Source organism: Castor canadensis, chromosome 11, assembly GCF_047511655.1.
Source record: "Castor canadensis chromosome 11, mCasCan1.hap1v2, whole genome shotgun sequence".
Classification (NCBI taxonomy): domain Eukaryota; kingdom Metazoa; phylum Chordata; class Mammalia; order Rodentia; family Castoridae; genus Castor; species Castor canadensis.
Genome location: NC_133396.1, coordinates 105,455,475 through 105,476,320, shown reverse-complemented (window position 1 = coordinate 105,476,320; position 20,846 = coordinate 105,455,475). Strand labels below are relative to the sequence as shown.

Sequence of the window (20,846 nt, the reverse complement as noted above, 5' to 3'; positions counted from 1 at the left end):
AGGACCAGAACATAGCTCATGTGGTAGAGTGCTTATTTAGCACACATGATGCTTTGAGTTCGATTCCAAATACTGAAGGAAATCTAGCATAAAATTTTCATTTGGACTTTAAGGGCATGCAGAACCATACGTAAATGCTGGAGTCCATGTCACTTTTTCAGGTGAGGTTATAACTGCATTATGCTATGAGTAAAAAGCATTAATTTTAGTGTATGGATGGGTTGTGGACGAAAAAGAACAAACCACAAGCAGATTATTTATACATTTATTTATAATGAAATTATGGTCTAATTATTTACAACATATAGGAAACCAGAGGATAATTTTGTACAAAGCCAGCCTGCAAAGTATTCAAATGTGCAAAAATGACAGTTCAGTATCTCAAACTATTCCTGGTTCAGCAGACTAGCTTCTTCACTTTCACACATCAATATTTGATACAAAAAAGTTCTTTTGGCAAAACCTGTAATGCCAAGAAAAAAGGACAAGTTGCAGTTTCAGTCACTAAGTCCACCATCCTATTGAGTGTAGTCAAATCTCTCTATTTTGGTCACAACCAGTTCTTAGAGAGACAGACCACTGTGTTTCACTTCTGTGACGAGTTCTGACCAGCTTTTAAAAAATCAAGTAGTTTTCTCTTACCCAGCTGAAGACAAGGAGCTTAGAAAGGCAATAAAAACAGCAATGGCTATCTGAGACAAATGTGCCTTATTAAGGTGCCAGCTTTGATCATCCCAATAAAAAGATACAATGAAAAAATAACTTCAGTTTTCTATTCAGAATCCAGGTGCATCTGGCAATTTTAAATTAGTAAAACATTTTCCAAAACAGAAAGAATCCAAACTGAAAAAGGGAAGAGGATCTCTTAGAACTGTAAGTACTGAAAGGATGCTCTTAAAAGTATTTCCTTACTAATAAATAGTAAGGATTTGTTTGTAACCAGTTACTATTAAAATTGACCCAATAGTAGTAAAATACAAATAAAACTTTCTATCAGAGTTGAGGCTATTCACTTGGAAAAGGCCAGAACCAGGTCAAACATATACAGGAATAACCTCTGCTGGGATGCTTTGTTGGACAAGCACATTTTACCAACTGTTAAAAAGCTTGAGACAAATTTGTGATTCTAAGTAAATTTCAACAGATGTTATGCCACTGCAGAAATAAGAATGTTTAAAAAAGAATGGAACCCCTTTTAAGAAAGGAGACACTGCATCTCTAACTTCTGTAAAGGTCCACAATGGCTCCCGGTACAGGCCCCAACAGTCTTGTTAAACCAAATGCATGCATTATTGCTACGAAGAATCACCGAGGGTCAAAACTCTGTTCCACCGTTTCCTATGGGGCCATCCAGAATGGCATCTGTTGTTTAGCTCGTGGTTGTGATGAAGGGTATTGATATCCCAAACTCCAGCCCTGTGGAAAACTACTTGCATTTTTATGACCTCCGTGTTCCTCCTCTTCATCAGATGAATCTGCAGCATAAGCCACTAAGCCAAATCCCTTCTCTGTAGTTTTCATTTTCTTCGCTGGATAATCTAAAATAGAGAAAAACAACCCCAACCCCATTCCCCACAAAGAAAAAAAAAAAAAAAAAAAAAAGATAATACCATAAATTCGTTAATAAAAAAAAGATGTTAATTGTAAGTGGTTAGTTGGACACCATTTTGAGGTCACAGGGTCAATGGTCACCCAAAAACGTTGAAGATCACACGAAAAACAGCACCAGCATCAGCAAATGTGAATCCACCAGAACCATGTAAGAAAACAGAGAAAGAAAAAAAACACAAAAAAAAAAAAAAAAAAAAAGAAAAAAGAAAAAAAGGAAAATTAGCAAGTTAAGTCTCTAGGGGCTGATATTTCACCTTTTAGAGTTAAAAGAAAAGAAGAAAAGAAAAAAAACCCTATTTTTTCTTCTGCTCATTTTTATTATGACTGCAGGCAAAAGACAAAAATGACCCCATGCACCACTACAGGATTTAGAGTTCTGCGATGCCATTAACAGCCACAGACTAGAAAGGGAGATGTGACTCAGCTCCCAACGCAGAGGAAAACCAACCTTTATTAAGTCTGTATCATTTTACTTCCAGGTAGTCTGACAACATAGGCAACAGAATTTTGAAATGACCTACCAATCAATAGTATTTTAAAGTCACTGATGCTATGCATAAAACATAAGGTGACTGACTTTCTAGTCACATGGTTGAAAATAAAAAGGCTGTCTAACTACATGCTGTCCTTATAAATAAATTTAAAAAAGTGTTCTCATTAGCCAGTAGATTATAGAAGTTGGATTAAATACCTGAATGAACATCAGGTTAGAAAACTAATAGCTTAAGATCCGTCCTATTCAGTCACTCCCTTATTCCCCCAGCTACACCTTACTCACCGTGGCTCCCTGTTAAGGTCCCAGACCCATTCCTTTCATCAGACTCTGTTTTTATTCCAGTCACTGGAAAGGCTGGTGGAGGCATCAACTGCCTATTAAAAGACAATAAAATTTTCTTTCAGACAAATTCAATTTTTAACTTATCTGATAAGTAACAATAAAATAAAGCCTGCAAATAATCCTGTAAATCACTTTACCCATTAATTTCAACTCTTTCCATCTTTCCCCCCTAATCACACTCTCTTCATGCTATTATCAAGCAAGTCTGCATAGCCAGGCCAAAAATAGAACGAACTGTTAAGTTCTCCTTATGAAGGCTAATATAACAATAAAGGAAAGGAGGATTCAAGCACTGAATCAGAGTAAGTTGTACTCTGGTTCAAGCACCTCTATCCATGATACTCTACAATTAAAAATGGCTTGACTGTAATAACACTTGTTACTCCCTATCCTTAGAAAAATGTCCAAGATACAATGAAAATAAAGTATCTGAACAAGTAAGTACAACAGGAGCTTATTTGAATCAAATGACTTCATTTCAGTTTTAGACCACGGAAGCCAGTAGCAATATTATAAGTCGTATTAATGGTACAAACAAATGACATCTAAATGTATTCATATTATTATTCCAATTTACCTGTCCCTCTCTCGCTCTTTGCCTGAGGAACTTGCCGGCTTCGATCCTGCACCTTCAATCTCGTTCTGACTGGAGAAGCCTGTACCTAAATTAGTCATATGAATGGGTCCATGCTATGAGCAGAAAAATACAGTGGCATTAGCAAATCTACAACTGCTGTATTGACTTTAGCTCCTTAATGTAACTGTCACGTGCCTCATCTTTCTGATAAATTGCAATAAATTAAACTGCACTACATACTCTTTGGGATTTGGAGTATAGTCAAAAGTAGAAATTTTTTTCTTCTGTAAGACTGGTTTTTGGTAAAACAAAAGTAGTTCTCCTGATAAAATTGTACCAAAGACTATCTCTCTCTACTAGAGATCAAACCCAGGGCCTTGTTCATATCTGACAAGTGCTCTAGCACTGCTACAACCCCCAGCCCTTAATGTGCTTTTTAAACTTTAGTGAATGTCTATGTTTACAATTATGTGAATGCATCAAATCTCTCCATTTCTGACAGGTTTTTGTATTGGGGGGAGCTGGGCTGAGAAAGAAAGTACTACCCCTCTTTTTTTTAAATAAAGGGGCAAAGAGAACACCAAATTGAAAGCCAAGGTTTAAACACTAACCACATATTCACAGATTGTAGTTTTTGGTGAGATATATAGGAAGTAAGAAATTATCAGAGGCTTTCAAGAGTCTGTTATATGAGTTAAGAAAAAGCACAGAATCCTACAGAACTCCATCTAAACATTAGTTACAGGAGACTCTAGGTACAGAGTTTTGTATTTTATCACACTGACCCTAAAGACAAAATCCACCCAAGAGAATCGCTGTTGCTTTAAATTAATCCCTCAAGAATAAAATCCTAATGTAAATAAATTCTAGAAAGCAGAAATCCTAGTACTAGAAAGACTAGTGATATAGATGTGTATTTATCTTTCTTTTAAGGCAGAATATAGTAGGAGGGTAAGATGAAGACAGGAAGATAGGGTATTTTATTTAACCTGGTATCCAAGAAGTCCAGATTCTCGTTCATCTGGCAGCTCCTCTGTGAATCGTCTCTTCTGTGCCTGGGGCTGAGTTGGGAGTGGGGGCTGGGGCTGGGGGCCAGCAGGCAAGGTAGTTTTGACAGGAGTAGCAGGAATAAAAGGACCACTCATCGGACTCTGGGACCAAAACAAACCAAGGAAGAACCCTAAGTTTTTGACTATACAAATACTGAATAAGTAAAGAATGCTTAGAATATACCAATCGTCACTATGTATCATATGAATCTTTGACCTTCAGATCTTTCTCCCACCTATATAATTTGATAACAATTTGGTAACAGTATTACCTACCCTTCCACCTTCACCTTACAGAAACACCAAACTGATAATCCATATGCAATGCTTAGGATTCTCAGGAAAAACCTTTGTGCTTTGGGGCAATTAGGAATAAACATGACCCATTAGCAAAAAATAAAAACTTCAGGCACTTACTTAGTTCAGAAGTCATCAAGCAAGAATTTTCTTATTTAAAGCTCTTTTATTAGCGTAGTTCTTTCAGTGTCATTAATGCTGTGGGCAGTCAACTTCACTTACCACTTCCATGGGTATTATTAAGTCACTATGCTGGGAGCAAATCTCAATTTGTTTTTCTTCTTTTCTTTCCTTTCCTTCCTTCTCTCCCTCCCTCCCTTGCTTCCTTCTTTCCTTTCTCTCTTTCTTCCTCCCTTTCCTTCCTTCCTTCCTTCTTTCTTTTTGAAACAGGTTATCATTATGTAGCCCAGGCTGACCTTAAACTTGCAATCCTCTTGCCTCTGTCTCTAAGTGCTAGAATTACAGAGCTACCACAATGGGCACTGACTAGTTTTAAGAGGTTATTCCAAAAAGGAATATGAGTTGATCAAAACACAGTATATATTATAGAAACGCACTTCTAAAAGGAAAGTTCTATGGGCTGGTGGAATGGCTCAAATAATAGAGTGCCTGCCTAGCAAGTATATGGACTGGAGTTTGAACCCCCACTACCATCAAAGAAAAGAAAAGAAAAAAGAAATAAAAGCTCTATTACTATTGATATCAAGCAACTAACATTTATTGACTGGATCATCTTACTTAATCAGGGCAACCCTTTCAGATTTTATCATCATGCCCATTTTGTATCTAATGAAATCCAAAGCCGAAATAGGTCAAGTTATATCTCAAAATTACACAGCTCAACAAAGGGAGAGCATGATGAACCTTGGCAGAACTCTAACTCCTCAGTTCTTACACATTCAGTCACATTGCTTCCCAGTAACAAAGGGATGAAGCTCAAAGCTGAGAAATTACAAATCTGTCTGAATATAAAAAGTAATTTTGACCTAGGAACTATGAACAGAACTTAGTTCATAAGCTGTTTAGCGTTACAAATTGTGTAACCTTCTTCGGTGCTCACAGCACAGAGGCAAGAAAGCTGGGCAATGGTTTGAGTCTACAGTTCACTCTGGCATGGGTACACTATGATAGAAGTGTCTGCCATAAATCCATTACCATGCTCTCATTACTCTTTCCCTGCCTCTAACAACTATTTGCCAGGGCTGGTTTTGAACGCCAGTCCTCCTGATCTCTGTCTCCTGAGTAGCTAGGATTATAGGTGTGAGCCACTGGTACCTGGCTATTTTCTTACATAATTTAAGAAATCATGAAAGAAACACATCAGCATTTGTAATCCTTAAGTTTGGAAAGTTCTTATGTCTACTAGTTACATCCAAATATGTAATATTCTCCTGTAAGATGAGAACTGCTATCTCAGTCCTAACTACTAAAAGGTGTGCTGCAAGTCAGCCTCCTACTGTTACAATGCAAAGCTGTTGCTGGCAAACTAGGATTCTGGCCTGCCAGTCATTTTGTGAGTTAAGTTTTACTGGAATACAGCCACTCATTCATTTAGGCATTGTCTCAGGCTGCTTTTGTGTTACAAGAATATAACAGAGATTATATGGCCCCAAAAGCCTAAAATATTTACCACCTGGCCCTTTATAGAAATCTAGCAATCAATACTTTAAGCAACTATTTGGTGGAAAGCTTTATGAAACTATAAACTTTGGGACAGTAGTGGGAACACAGAAAAAAGAAGGAAAAAAGTGTTTCACATTGCACTATTTCTGGGAATACTACCCCTTTTCCCAGTTTTTCCTAAATTCAATGATGGCATGTTGCATATCCTGACATCCTACCTGTCCAGTGCTAGCTGGAGGTTGCACTTGTGTTATCGGGTATTGTGTTGGCACAGGTGGGACTCCAGTAGGTAATGCTGGCAAGACTCCAGGTGCCAATGAAACAGCTGGTGGCACTATGCTTGGTATTCCATAGGGAGGTTGAACTGGCTGCTGAGGAGGGGGAACAACAGGGTAACCAGACTGATAGCCATTGGATGGATAATATGGTGGTTGAGGAGGGACACTATTTATAGCAGAGGGTTGTGTATAGCCTGAAGGGGGAAGAAAAAAAGTGTTTAATCAGCTGTAGCAGAATGAGACATTTTAACTGAATATTAAACAATATCTAGGGAAGAAAAATACTAAGGCATGAATGGCTTTCCAAATTACCCAAGATTGAAGAGACGGTTATTAGTGCCCTGGCACAATTAGTCTAGCCTCAACTATCACACCTACCCATAACTATCACTAGTAAAATATTTTCAAACACTTCAAGACATACATACGCACCTGGTAAAGGTACAGCAGTATTAATCTGATTCACAAATCTAGAGTATTCAGCATGAACCTGGAAAAGAGGGGAAAACATATTAATATGATATCCCAATTTACTATGTACATATGTATTAATAATAGTCTGATTATATAATTCTTGTACCAAAGCAAAAATGAATTAAAGTATTTCCACTGATGTTCGATCTACATTTGAATAAGCAGACCAATAAACTATTAAGGCAAGTTTTGGGCCTCAGGAGCATGTACAATCCTAAATCCCCCAAATTAAAGAGTCAATCCTGTGGTACAAAATCATTCAGAAATTAACAGAAATTTAGCAATCAGGAAATTTATAAGTTGCCAGTATAACTGATAAGAATGCATTCATTCATATTTATTGGGTGACATGCCCTCAAGGAGCTTCTAGTTTAATAAAAATTACCTATTTTCTCCAATCTGTTCTAAGCTATAAGCATTCTATTAAGTCTTTGAACTTCTCAAATACAACACTCCAAAAAGGAAGTTACTTAATAGTAAATCAGGTTATGTACAAAAGCAAACTCCAGCTCCCCCCAAAAAACACCTCTTAAAAACCACAGAATAAGCCTGGTACCAGTGGCTCACACCTGTATCCTAGCTACTTTGGGGGCTGAGATCAGGAGGATTGTGGTTCAAGGCCAGTCTGGGCAAAGAGCTCTCCAGACCCCATATCCAAAATAACCAGAGCAAAATGGCCTAGAGTTGTGCAGTGAACACCTGCCTTGCAAGCGAGAAGCCCTGAGTTCAAACCCCAGTACCACCAAAAAAACAAAAATACAAGGTTGAACATATTCAACCCCATAAAAGCAGTCCTGTGGCTTCAACTTTTAGTCATTTGTAGAATAAAAAGAATGCAGCTAACAATCCCAGTTACTTGGAAGATCGAGGCAAGAGGATTATGAGTTGGAAATCAGTAAAGATCTGTTATAGTGGTATTCTATACTATACATGAGCCAAAGAATGCCAGTACAACCACCGGAAACAAGGACAGAAGTATGAGTTGGTTTGTTACTCAAAGACTCCAGCTGGGCACCGGTGGCTCATGCCTGTAATCTTAGTTACTTAGGAGGCAGAGATAGATCAGGAGGATTGTGGTTCAAAGCCAGCCTGGGCAGATAGTTTGCAAGACCCTATCTCAAAAAAAAACCATCACAAAAAAATAAGAGGGCTGGTGGAGTGATTCAAGGTGAAGGCCCTGAGTTCAAACCCCCTGTACTACAAAAAAAAAAAAAAAAAAAGACTCCAGAAGGAGGTGGGTGCACATATGTAATTCCAGCTACTTCGGAAGCTGAGGTAGGAGGAATATGTTTGAGGATAGCCTTGGTAACTTAGTGAGATCTTTATTTTGTCTAAAAATAAAGTGAAAAGAGGTAGAGATGTAGCTCAGTGGTGGAGCACCTGTTTAGTATACATGAGACCCTAGAGTTAATCCCCAGTATAGCAAAAAAAAAACCCAAACCAAACCAAAACACACACACATATGTAACTCACTGTTTGCAAAAGATTCTCACAGAGCTTCTTGGCAGCAGCCAGGCCTTCTGGTTTGGGATGACTGGAAAAAAATATGAACCATGAATCAAAAGGAGAGAAAAATAAAGAACTTTACTTTCACTTTTCATGCTGTTTTATATATTTACTTCGGTATGTTTATTGTAGTTCAAATATAGGCCCTGAAAAGTCATAAAATGGGAACATGACATGAGACTTTTTTTTTTTGGAAGGTATTGGGGTTTGAACTCAGGGCCTTACACCTTGAACCACGTACCAGCCTCTTTTTTTTTGTGATGGATTTTTCTTTCAAGATAGGGTCTCAAGAACTATTTCTCAGGCTGGCTTCGAACCACAATCCTCCTGATCTCTGCCTCCTGAGTAGCTAGAATTACAGATATGAGCCACCTGAGAGCAGCTCATTTAAGACTTTTAAGACATAACTAGCACCATCACTGTAAGTATTTATTGATCTCTATCTCTGGGTAATGGTGCTTCTTGACATAAAAACATCTGAAAGTCATAAAATGTACAAATATCACCATAGGTTTAAATGAAAGTTATTTTATGCTTATTACAACTCATTTTATAATCACAGATATAAAACTAAGGACTTAAATACTAAAACACAATGGAATCTCCTAACTCAGCCATTTTTATTAATTACAAAGCAATTATTCCTAGTGTTTACCTAAACCTATTTTTTTCTCTTGTTCCTTCTGAACCACAATGCAACCTGTACTGAGAAACTGTCAAGGATTCAAATGTCCTCTGCCTCAGCCATCCATACCTGATGTAAATATACATAGGTTCAAAAGCTTCTCGACCTGATGCTGGCTCAATGCAGCCTGAACCTTTGCCCCGCAGGAAGACTTTGGCACCTGTTTCAATCTGAATGTGCTGCAAATAGGAGCACCCTGGACCTTCCACCTTCTCCTTAACATTAAATGTGGGCACGGCATGTTCTAGACCCACAAACAATTTGTCTTGAACATAATGCATCTATAGGAAAAGAAAATAGATTAAACAGAGAATGAACAAGTAAATCCTAATCTTATAGAAAATTATTATACAAAATAAAGTTTTTTGGGTAGTACGTGGATTTGATTTGAGCTCAGCGCTCACACTTGCTAGGCAGGTGCTCTACCACTTGATCTGCAGCCCCAACCAGTTTTATTTTTTATTTTTTGCCCTTGACTGAATTCCTCTTACCTCTGGCCTCCTGCATAGCTGGCACTATAGGCATGCACCAACACCTCAGGCTTATTTGTTGAGATAGGGTCTCACTAACTTTTTGCCAGACTGGTCTCAAGTTAAGATCCTCCCAATTTCTGCCTCCTGAGTAGCTGGGATTACAGCTGTGACCCACTATATCTGGCCTTATACACAAAATAATCCGCCAGATATATTTTGATCACTTCTATAAGGATTCCCTATGATTTCTATCATCAACCCTATCAAGGAACTTAATTTTCTTTTTTTTTAAGACAGGGACTCATATAGCCAAGGTGGCCTTAAACCTACAATCTTGATTACAGGCTTGTGCTACCACACCCAACTTTCAAAGGAACTTTAATAACCTCAGTGGTAGAGTACTTGGCTAGCATGTGCAAGGCCCCAGATTTGATCCCCAGAATCACAAATACAAAAAACAAAACCCTTGTATGTTCGTGTACCTATGTTACCAACAAAATAAACCCCTCATTCTGTTCAGCAAAAGACGTTTAAAAGACACAAAACCTAGAGCCAAAATTGAGTTAAGCATACCTATTTCTTTCCAACTGATTTAAGTTAAATAAAAAATTATAGCAAAGACAGTATGCTACAAAATTGGAGTAGAATGTTGGGCAGAACAGTCAGCCCTGCAGTTTTCTCTAATAAGGGCTGCTCTCTCCAACCCTTTTTTCTAGGAGGAGTGTATCAGCAAAGTCTTGCTTCATCAGACTCAGCCTTCTTGGTCCTCCAGTTGCCATCACGTTCACAAATACAGGTAGGTGGGAGGAGGGAGAATGACATAGGGGATAAACCTAAGCTATACTGTAAGCACATATGAGAATTTCACAATGTATCCTACTGCACAACTATTGTTAACAATAAAAAAGTTTACAAATATAAATTAAAATCACTACCTTATCATTGTACAATGTGTATACTCCCTGAATCATTAATTCTCTTCATAGACCATATCAGCATGAAGATATGTGTGCTCAAATATTTGTTAAATATTAAAAACCTAGATAGCCTTTTAATATGCCAACAGCAGGTAAATCTCAGGTTAGAATCTCAGGTTGTTTTCTTCTTCATATGTATTATTCAGTACAGATCATTTTTTAGAGATAACAATCTCTTGCCAAAACATACCCCTGATTGGAAAGGAGGCTTCTGGCTAACTGCTGGAGACAGCTGAGTGATGGGTGCTGGTTGGTGATAGACAGTGACTGTTGCACCATTAAAAGTTGGACTTGTCCCTGTCGCAGCCTTTACCACCCCATTGGTGATAATTTCTTTGATTCGGTTTACAGCTCCTAGGGAAAAACATATACAATAAGACATTATTAACAAATAAGTGAATGAACTGACTGGTGCTCAAAGAAAAAGGCCAATATTCAATTACTCAAGCATCGATTTGTTTTTTAGGTTACCCAAATATGTGGCTGCCCTCCTCTCTAAAACTCCCTTATTCACTGGTGAGTAAGTCATAAACAGGAGTTACAGCAGCCCTCAGGGACAGTTTGCCATTTGTTAGCCACAGCCCAGAAGTGAAATATGAGCCCAAAACATTACTTACTGTCCACTAATTCCCGTGTCTGGCCCTGAACATGAAGATACAATGGACGATCCCTAGAAAGAGAAATACCAAAGGCTGATCCCAACTGGTCAAATGGGACACCAAGGAGTCAAAATGGGACACCAAATTTTATTTGTAGTGTTTAAGGTTTCCAAATAAGAAAAAAGGGCTATTGCTTGTTAGTTTTTAAGAACACAGTTTTACAATTTTTCTTGTTGTTAACAGTTCACTGGCACCAGGCATGGTGGTACATGCCTGTAATCCCACCTATTGGGGAGGCTGAGGCAAGAGTATGGCAAGTTTAAGACCAGTTTTAATGAAGCACTATTTCAAAATAAAAAATAGTGAAAGGGCTGGGGATGTATCTTGGTGGTGTAATGCTTACCTAGCATGCACAAGACCCTTGGTTTGAACCCCAGTACCGCAAAAAAGGTTAAAACAGAAAAAAAAAAAAAAAAAAAAAAAAAAAAAAGATTGCATTTTCTGAGTAGCTGCCAGCTGCCTGTAAAGAGAAGCTAAAACAGAAAAAAATGAGATTAACCAGATAACCTAAAGTCTATCATCTATCATCAAAGACAATAAAAGGATTAAAAAAAAAAAAAAAAGCTGGGAGTGGTTGCATGTGCCCATCATACCAGCTACTCAGAAAGCCTAAATACCAGGATCCGAGTCCAGGCCAGTCCAGGCATAAAGGTGAGACCCTACTTGAAAAATAACAAAAGTGGGCTGGGGGTGAAGCTCAAGTAGTAGAGTCCTTGCTCAGCAAGCATATGGCCCTAAGTTCAACCTCAGTTCAGTCAAAAAGAAAGAAAGAAAGGATGGAAAATAAAAAAAGCAAAAAGGAGCTGTGGTTCAAGCGGTAGAGCACCTGCCTGGCAAGCCTAAGACCCTAAGTTCAAACTCCAGCACTGCGCTGCTCCCAAAAAGAATCTTTTAAAGGGCGGTGGCTGGACTATAGCTCAGTGGTAGAGCCTATATTTATCATGGGTTCAATTCCCAGTTGGGATGTGTATGCACATATGTGTACATGGGGGGAGGGGCTTTACAACAAAATAGAAGCCTATTTGTCAAGGGGACTATTTCTATAGGAAAGAAGTTTAGGAGTATATGTTATATGTTAACAATGATTACCTTCTTCTATGCTCTCTTATAATTTGTTTCCTCCAATAAAACAAAATTGCAAAATAAAACTCAGACAGGAAAAAAAGAGCTGCCACCATCTCTCATACATATTTGAGATGGTCAAGTCTAGAAACAAGTATGTACACACATCCCTCAAACTATTAACCAATTGTTATTTACACATATTACCTAAGAAGGAAAAATATGAACCCAATCCTTCCAAAACCACAGGATAAAAATACACACCCTGGTCCCACTTTAGCCTTCTCCTCAGTTGTCATGAACCTTCCTCGAGTTGACACAGCAGCCCCACTAAGTCGGCTGATCTAAAAGAGGAAACAGTCATTAAAAAGATGACATGTAAGTATCAAAACATCACATCATACCCCATAAATACTATTATATGATTAACACTGTTTTAAAAAAGATAGAGCAATGAGTGGATTTCAAAGGCAGATGCAAAGACAGATTTTTTCCTACTCATTTATTCCTCCAAGTAATAGAAGAATGGATTCTCTCCTATATCTGAAATTTTGATTTCATCAAGCCAACCTAGATAAATCACCTGTATTGGTTTGTCTTTCTCTGCAGTTAAACCCAATCCTGATTCTGAAGATTATAACCCAAACCACTCATAAATACTTGATTCCTAGCTTGTATTCAGAGGTGTCTCTGAATTCACTCTTCACCTTCCCCAAAGAGTACCAACTCTTCCATACCTCATCTTGAGTCTGTCCTCGAGTCAGCAAGTTCCTACATGTGAGCGGTACATCATTGATTTCTACTTCAGCTACCACCAGATCATCCTTGCTTTTATTGCTAGTTAGGCCTTTGCCAGGGGCCTGCAGCTGCCAAAAGAGAAAGAAATTAGATTAAAAAGTTTATGATAAGCTGGGCACCAGTAAGCGGAGATCAAAAGGATCATGGTTCATGGGTCAAAGCCAGCCTGGGCAAATAGTTCGAGAGACCCTATCTCAAAAAAAACTCATCACAAAAAAGGGCTGGTGAAGTGGTTCAAGGTGTTGGCCCTGAGTTCAAACCCCAATACTGCAAAAAAAAAAAAAAAGTTTCTTTTTTTGCAATACTAGGAATTTATGATAAAATCTTTTAATTATCCAGTTTAGAACTATCATCCCAAGTTCCACCATCTCCCTCTTTCTCTTTGCAAATCAGCAAAAACATTTTTATTTGATCGTTCTTTTTGGGGTTTTTTTGGGCAGGCAAGTACTGTACTGCTGAGCTCCATCTACAGCCTAGGTATTTTGAGACAGGATCTCACTATGTAGCTCAGGTTGGCTTTAAATGCGCTGTGTTGCCCAGGCTGGCCTCCCATGTGCTGGAATTACAGGTGTGTACCACCTAATCCTATTTAGTCATTGTTCATAAGTGAAATAAAAAGGAAACAAGGGCTGGTGGAATGGCTTAAGTGGTAGAATGCCTCCAACTTAGCCCCAGTACTGCTAAAAACAAAAACAAAAACAAAAACCCTCACTTAAAACATACCAAGTGAAATGAACAAAGCCTTGTATGCACATATGAATAATAAAAGAAAAAAAAAAAACAAAACCAAGTACTGTCAATTTATAAAGCCATCAATCAGCTTTCTTTATAACTTTGTTATAATGCACATTTATGCACTGTTTTTGTTTTGTTTGTTTTTTTCTAAAGTAGGGACTTGCTATGGAGCCTAAATTAGCCTCCAATTCAGTCCTCCTTCCTCCTGAGTACTGGGATTATAAGCATGGGCCACAATGCCCAGATGCAACCTCCAAAAGGAAAAGTTAAGGCCCAAATTATGATGCTTTATAGCTCAATTTGCTAACTATATGTAGTAAGATATAATAGAGATACATAACCCATACATCTCATTCATGCAAATAAAAAGTTGCCTTTGAGCAGCTATAGACATAGTATATCAAATTCAATTAATTCTGTCCTTGCAATGGTCTCAAAAACACTTAAATTATATGTAATCATTCCACCACTCTATTATGAAGGAAGAATGGATGAAAAGCCACTAAAACCCTAAAGCCTGATCTGAGTTCAACTTAAGAAACTCTAAGCAATTTCAGACAGCTAAATTTGAGCATTATCTAGACTAATGCTCAACTAATGTGTAGCAAACAAGCTCTAGAAGGTAAAATAGTCTGAGTGTTAGATAGATTCATTTGAACCTTATAACCACCTTTCAAGGTACCTATCCATGTTGTCCACTACAATGGCCTTTTATGTGTTCTATATGTGAGCATTCTAGTATGGTTATCATTAGCCACATGTGTCTTCTGAACATTAGAAATGTGGATTAGGTGAATGAAGAACTGAATTTTAAATTGTACATAATTTAAATATAAAAACCATGTGTCTGGTGACTACTGGACAGTGCAGGAACTAGTTACTGGAGATGTGGAGTTTCAAACCCAGATACTATGATTCCAAATCCAGTATTTTCTATATTGAATTTTCAGTTCACTTGCAGTTCTCACCAATTCTATAAAACTTTAATACTTAAGTTTCTGGACAGGTATGGCCTTCTATTGATAAAACACTCCACAGAACTAGAAAGCTCACAAATTATTGCATTTTCAAACACTGACCCTACCTCTTCATAGGTACTACAGGAGACAAATTTTAATTTAAGTAAAAAAATGTTTTCAATTGTTAATTACCATGGACTTAGACTTATATTGGAACACAATTCTGGAAGCTTTTAGCAAAAGCTAAATACCCAATTACCTGAGGTGACGGAAGTCAGATACCTGTGCCTGCCCCTCACAGACCTTGAATAAATTACTTTGCCTAATTTTTTTCTCAAGTTAACTAGTAACAATTTCTTCCATAGAACTGTTACACTTTTAAAAAATTACAACATGTAGCAGGGCGCTGGTGGCTCACACCTGTAATCCTAGCTACTCAGGAGGCAGACATCATGAGGACTGCAGTTTCAAGCCAGCCCAGGCAAACAGTTTGCAAGGCCCAAGCTCAAAAAACCCTTCACAAAAAAGGGCTGGTGGAGTGGCTCAAAGTGAAGGCCCCCAAGTTCAAGCCCCAGTACTGCAAAAAACAAAACAAAATTACAACATGAATTTTAGCAATATTAACAATCACTACCATTATTATCCTGTAGGAAGATTACTACACACTATGGCAAAGTATAAGACTTCAATCAGTCCTTTCTAGTTATGAGATCCTATTTATACTGAGAATTTTATAAAATAACATCCTCAATTTGTATGGAAACAGCAAAATAACCCAAACATAAATTGTTCTTTCAATTTAGTTCATGCTTAATTGCATTTAGTCATTAAAGTAAGTATCTACAGATTCTAATTAGATATGTTACTTTAAAGCTCACTTGATTTGCCTGAACATCTCTTAAAAACAAATTACAGGGATGGGAATAAAGTGGTAGAGCACCTATCTAGAAAGACCCAAGGCCATGAGTTCAAACACCAATACTGCCCCCTTCCCCCCCAAAAAAAATTGCATTAAATGACTGTACATGGACAAAACAAACTATTTAGTCCCTAAGTGAACCAGCCCAATCGGAACTGCCTCATAAAAATATATTTATGGGACTGGAGGTGTGCAGTAGAGCACTTGCTTTGCAAGTGTGAAACCCTGAGTTCAAATCCCAGTACTACCAAAAAAATCCTACTTATTATGTTCCAAAACTAAATGATCTTTAAATTACTGTACCAGTTTTATCCTTCATTAACAAATGCTACTACAACCACAATTAGCTGGGACTCTTCAACTTTGAATACCTTCTCAGCAGCATTCTGAGTTGGTTTCAGCTTCCCTTTGGCCATAAGCATGGCATTGATCTTGGCAGCCACAGCAGCAGCGGCATCCAAGGCTCCTGAGGGCGCAGCCGCAGCTCCCCCAGGGTTTCCCCCACTGTTGCTGACCTCCCCACCTGGGGCCGCTGGCGGGAGAAAGAGAAGGGGGGCTGGAGCTGGTTGGTCCCATTTGCTGCGGCGCCTACAGGTAGGAAAAGGAAAACAGGCCCTAAAGCTTTCTTTTATTATTCTTCCCTTAGCAACTCCATTTCCCCTGTCGTGTTACATATTCACCTCTGAATCTCCTTCCACGCTTAGAATTCCTACCTCTCCTTAAACAATTACAGAGACATTTCCCCAAATTCCCACTTTCAACCCGTTCCCCCAATCTACCTTCCTTCTCCGTCACCTCCATCAAATGACCACTCGGTCCCGCTTGCTCTGGTTTTTGCCTTCTCATTGGCTCGCCCTTCTATAAGTCCCTGGTTCCCTCCTCCCTCAGATCCTCGCCACTCTTTTCCAGGGGCCCGAGGCCTGCTGGACATCCTTCTCTCCGCTGAGGCCGGCCTTCCAGTAGGTACACTTCCTGTGGATGGCCTTCCTCCATCCACACACAGCCTCCCGTGCTCCTGCGCCTCTCGCATGCCCCTGGGCTCTCTCTGTTATGCTGCCCTAGCTGGCGAAGCCTTACCCGCCAGCTCCTGGATGTGTCGCGCTCCCCGCGGACATGGCGACCGGCTCTCTACTCCACCATCCGCCAACTACCTCACTACCACCTTCCCGTCACTTCCGCCCTCAACGCCCTTACGCACAGCCTCTTCCGGTCGTGAGGCAAAGCGGTTCCGGTGAAAATTTCGATTCCGATTGGACTCTCGGTGATTTAAAGGCGTCTGGCAGTTGTGGGATAAGGAAAAGGGGTGACTTTCCGGCTTGTTTCCTGCCCTTAAGAAAAATGGCTGCTATAGCTAATTTAAAAGTGGAATCAGTGCTAGAGGATGCCATCTTAATTGTGGGCAAGTTGGTGGAGTAGAAGACAATACGCATGAGTCGGGCAGTTATACAGGTTTTCCCAATTTCCCATTTGTGTGGCATCCCAGCCTCTGGCAGGAAAGAAAATATTCCCGCCGCTTTTGCCCACTTCACGTTTCAGTTATCTCTTTAGGAGAGGGAAATGATTCGTTTCAAAGGTCATTTAAAGAATTTCTCTGGTTTTATTGTTGTTTTGTTTTTTCATTTCTGCGAACCTGGCAGGCGCCGCAGATCCTGCTGTTGTACTCTCAGCGAAGCCTGGTAGGCACGTGGGCAGCTACAAATAAGGTTATGTAATAAAGTTAAAGAAGAAAACTTGCTTAACTTGGTGGGCTTTAAAGAAACGCAAGCTCGCCGAGCAACGCTGGGTAATCCTAGCTACTCAGGAGGCTGCGAGCAGTAGGATCGTGGTTCGAAGCCAGCCTAGGCAAATAGTTTGCGAGACTCTTATCTCGAAAAACCCATCACAAAAAAATTGGGCTGGCTCAAGGTGAAAGCCCTGAGTTCAAGCCCCAGTACCACAAAAAAAAAAAGAAGAAAGAAAAAACAGAAACGCAGCTGAACCCGCCTGTTGAGGGCAGAAGAGGGGAGGAGTTGAAGAGTAGGTTGTGAAGCTCCCTGTGCTGGGGCCGGCGGAAGAGTGCGGCCCAGGTAGAGGTTTCCAACACTGGGATCCTGGACATGCAAGAAGTCTCCAGATCGAGAAAATACAATCGAATGCTGTTCTTCAGAGATGTTTGCATCCAGATACGATTAATAGAATACAAATTCATTTAAAAGCCAGAAGTGTTTTCTCTTCAGCATTTAATAAAACGCCACCTTTATATCAAATAGCACACATGCTATTTCTGAATTCTTTTTCTATTTCATTTACTTTTTTGTCGATCTGCTATACTGTGTTTATTACAACAACAATGTATGTTTTAATGTATTAGAATTCCTCTATTCCCTTGCCGATTCTGACTGGGGTATTTTTCCAAATACATTTTGGATTAAATATTGTTTTCTTTTGGAATTACATTGTGTGTAGTTTTTCCTTTTTTAAAGCACTGAGATCAAATTCTTATGTCATAAAATTCATCTTTTTTACGTTTATTTTTTGCAGTGCTGGGGGAAGAGGATTGAGTGTACAATTCAGTGGGGCTTATTTTTCTTTTTTTTTTCTGTACTGGGATTTAACGCAGAGACTAAGCATTTATGAACTGTACCACGTAAGCCACGCCCCTTCCCCTTTTGTATTTGAGATAGGGTCCCAACCAACTGGGCTGGCCTGAAAATTATGGTCCTCCTGCCTCCTTTTCCCAAATAGCTAAGATTACAGACCTGCACCATCAGACCCACAATTCCGTGTTTTTAGTGTATTTCCAAGGTTGGGCAACCATCACCATGATCTAATTTCAGATAATTTTCTTAAAAAGAAAAGCCTCAGGCATTAGCAATCACTCCAGACACCGGAAACCACTGGGTTTATTATTCCGCACACTTTTTTTTTTTTTTTTTGGTACTGGGACTTGAACTCAGGGCCTAAACCTTGAGCCACTCCACTAGCCCTTTTTTGTGATAGGCTTTTTGGAGATGGGGTCTCACGACCTATTTGCCAGGGCTATTCTACACATTTCATATGAACAGAATCACACAAAGTGTGTATGACCTATGTTTGGCTTCTTAGCATATTATTTTCAAAGTTCACCCACGGTGTAGCATATATCAGTACTTCGTTCTTTTGTATTGCTGAATAATCTAGTGGACATATATACACAATTTACCCATTCACCCATCATTGAATATCTAAGTTGTTTCCACTTCTTGGCTATTGTGAACAGAGCTGTTATGAACATTCATATTTTAATGCCTGTGTTTAATTTTTTTTGGCAGTACTGGGATTTTAACTCAGGGTATCATGGTTGTTAGGCAGGCGCTCTAACAATTGAGCCACTATGCTAGCTTTAATTCTTTAGGGTTTACACTTAAAAGTAGAATTGCTGGGTCATATGGTAATTCTCTTTTTTTGTGAGACAAGAGCTTGCTATATAGAACCAGGTTGGCTTCCAATTCTCAATCCTCCCGTGTCAGTACTCTGTAACTCCAGAATACTGGGAGTATATGTGTGTGTTACCATGCCAAGCTTGTTCATAATAGCAGTTCTCTGTTTTGGGTTTGTAGAACTGCCAAAGCAAATGACTGCACCATTTTACATTTCCACCAGCAATGTATAAGGGTTCCTCTTGCTCCATATCCTTGCGTACACTTGTTATTTTCAATTTTTTTTCATTATAGCAACCCCAGTGGGTGTGAAGTGATATCACATTGTGGTTTGTGTGGCTCAGTGATAAAGCACTTACCTAGTGTGCATGAGGCTCTGGGTCACATCCCAGGGTGAAAGAAGAGAGATTGGGGGGGATGAGGGTGATATTTGGCATATCACTGTGATTTTGATGCTACTATGATTATAAACAACTCTAATGGAATACTCCTTCCCCTCTGAAATAAACTTGATCTTACAGTATCATTCTTGAAATTCACTGATGGATTTGATTTGTTGATATTTTGTTTATGAGTTTTGTATCTAACTTCCCAGATGATATTTTGCTACTTTATAAAATCAAATTGAGCTGGGCACCAGTTGCTCGTGCCTGTAATCCTTGCTACTCAGTAGGTAGTGATCAGGAGGATCACAGTTCAAAGCCAGTCCGGGCAAATAGTTCACAAGATCCTATCTCAAAAAAATCCATAAGAAAGGGCTGGTGGAATGGCTCAAGGTATAGGCCTATCTTGAAAATACCCATCACCAAAAAGGGACTGGTAGAGTGGCTCAAGGTGTAGGCCCTGAGTTCAAACCCCAGCACAACAAATAAATAAATAAAATCAAGTTGAGGAGCTGGGCACAGTAGCTCAGGCCTATAATCCTAGCTACTCAGGAGGCAGTGATTGGGAGGATTACGGTTCAATGCTAGCCTGGGCAAATAGTTATTGAGACCACATCTCAACCAATAAAATGCTGGGTGTGATGGTACATGCATGTCATCCACCACAGAGACACAGGAGTATAAATAGGAGGATCAGAGTCTAGGCTGGCCCAGGCATAAAAGTGAGACCCTGTTCAAAAATTAACTAAAGCAAAAGGGCTGGGGATGTGGCTCATGTGCTAAAGCACTTGCTTAGCAAGTGCAAATTCCGGAGTTCAAACCCCAGTAGTATAAAAATAATAATAATAGAAAAATAAATCAAGTTGTGGACTTATGCTAGCTTTGAAAAATTAATTGGCAACCTTTTTTTCTGTTTTACTTTGAATAATTTAGAAATTATTGTTTCTTTGAAGGTTAGATTGAACTTGCATATAAAATCTGTGTTTGGCCACGTTAAGATTCCACCTTACCCCTGTTAGAATAGCCATCATCAGCAACACCACCAACAACAGGTGTTGGCGAGGATGTGAGGGAAAAAGGAACCCTCTTACACTATTGGTGGGGATGTAGACTAGTACAACCACTCTGGAAAAAAATTTGGAGGCTACTTAAAAAGCTAGACATCGATCTACCATTTGATCCAGCAATACCACTCTTGGGGATATACCCAAAAGACTGTGACACAGGTTACTCCAGAGGCACCTGCACACCCATGTTTATTGCGGCACTATTCACAATAGCCAAGTTATGGAAACAGCCAAGATGCCCCACCACTGACGAATGGATTAAGAAAATGTGGTATCTATACACAATGGAATTTTATGCAGCCATGAAGAAGAACGAAATGTTATCATTCGCTGGTAAGTGGATGGAATTGGAGAACATCATTCTGAGTGAGGTTAGCCTGGCCCAAAAGACCAAAAATCGTATGTTCTCCCTCATATGTGGACATTAGATCAAGGGCAAACACAACAATGGGATTAGACTATGAGCACATGATAAAAG

The 20,846-nt window shown here is 39.2% G+C and overlaps 1 protein-coding gene, 1 non-coding gene and 1 pseudogene across 4 annotated transcripts; all 3 read right to left on the bottom strand.

Moving 5' to 3' along the window:
* Positions 1-251: 251 nt before the first annotated feature.
* Khdc4 (KH domain containing 4, pre-mRNA splicing factor) lies at positions 252-16,730 on the bottom strand. 3 transcript variants are annotated; one of them, XM_020166145.2, is made up of 14 exons: positions 16,598-16,730; positions 15,892-16,108; positions 12,847-12,975; positions 12,374-12,453; positions 11,006-11,058; positions 10,579-10,742; positions 9,008-9,219; positions 8,221-8,281; positions 6,706-6,763; positions 6,214-6,467; positions 4,016-4,177; positions 3,027-3,139; positions 2,390-2,481; positions 252-1,538 (listed from the first exon to the last, which is right to left on the bottom strand). In XM_020166145.2, exons 1-14 carry the CDS (start codon positions 16,633-16,635, stop codon positions 1,339-1,341), a joined length of 1,833 nt encoding a protein of 610 aa, XP_020021734.1. In that variant the 5' UTR covers positions 16,636-16,730; the 3' UTR covers positions 252-1,338. The 3 variants fall into 3 exon arrangements, 2 of the variants coding, with proteins under 2 accessions (XP_020021734.1, XP_020021735.1); XR_002212540.2 differs by having other exon boundaries at positions 1,481-1,538; positions 3,027-3,111; XM_020166146.2 differs by having other exon boundaries at positions 1,395-2,481; positions 3,027-3,111.
* LOC141414452 (small nucleolar RNA SNORA42/SNORA80 family) lies at positions 5,406-5,532 on the bottom strand (annotated as a pseudogene).
* Positions 10,056-10,184, bottom strand: LOC141414466 (small Cajal body-specific RNA 4). Its single transcript, XR_012439494.1, has one exon.
* Positions 16,731-20,846: the final 4,116 nt, after the last annotated feature.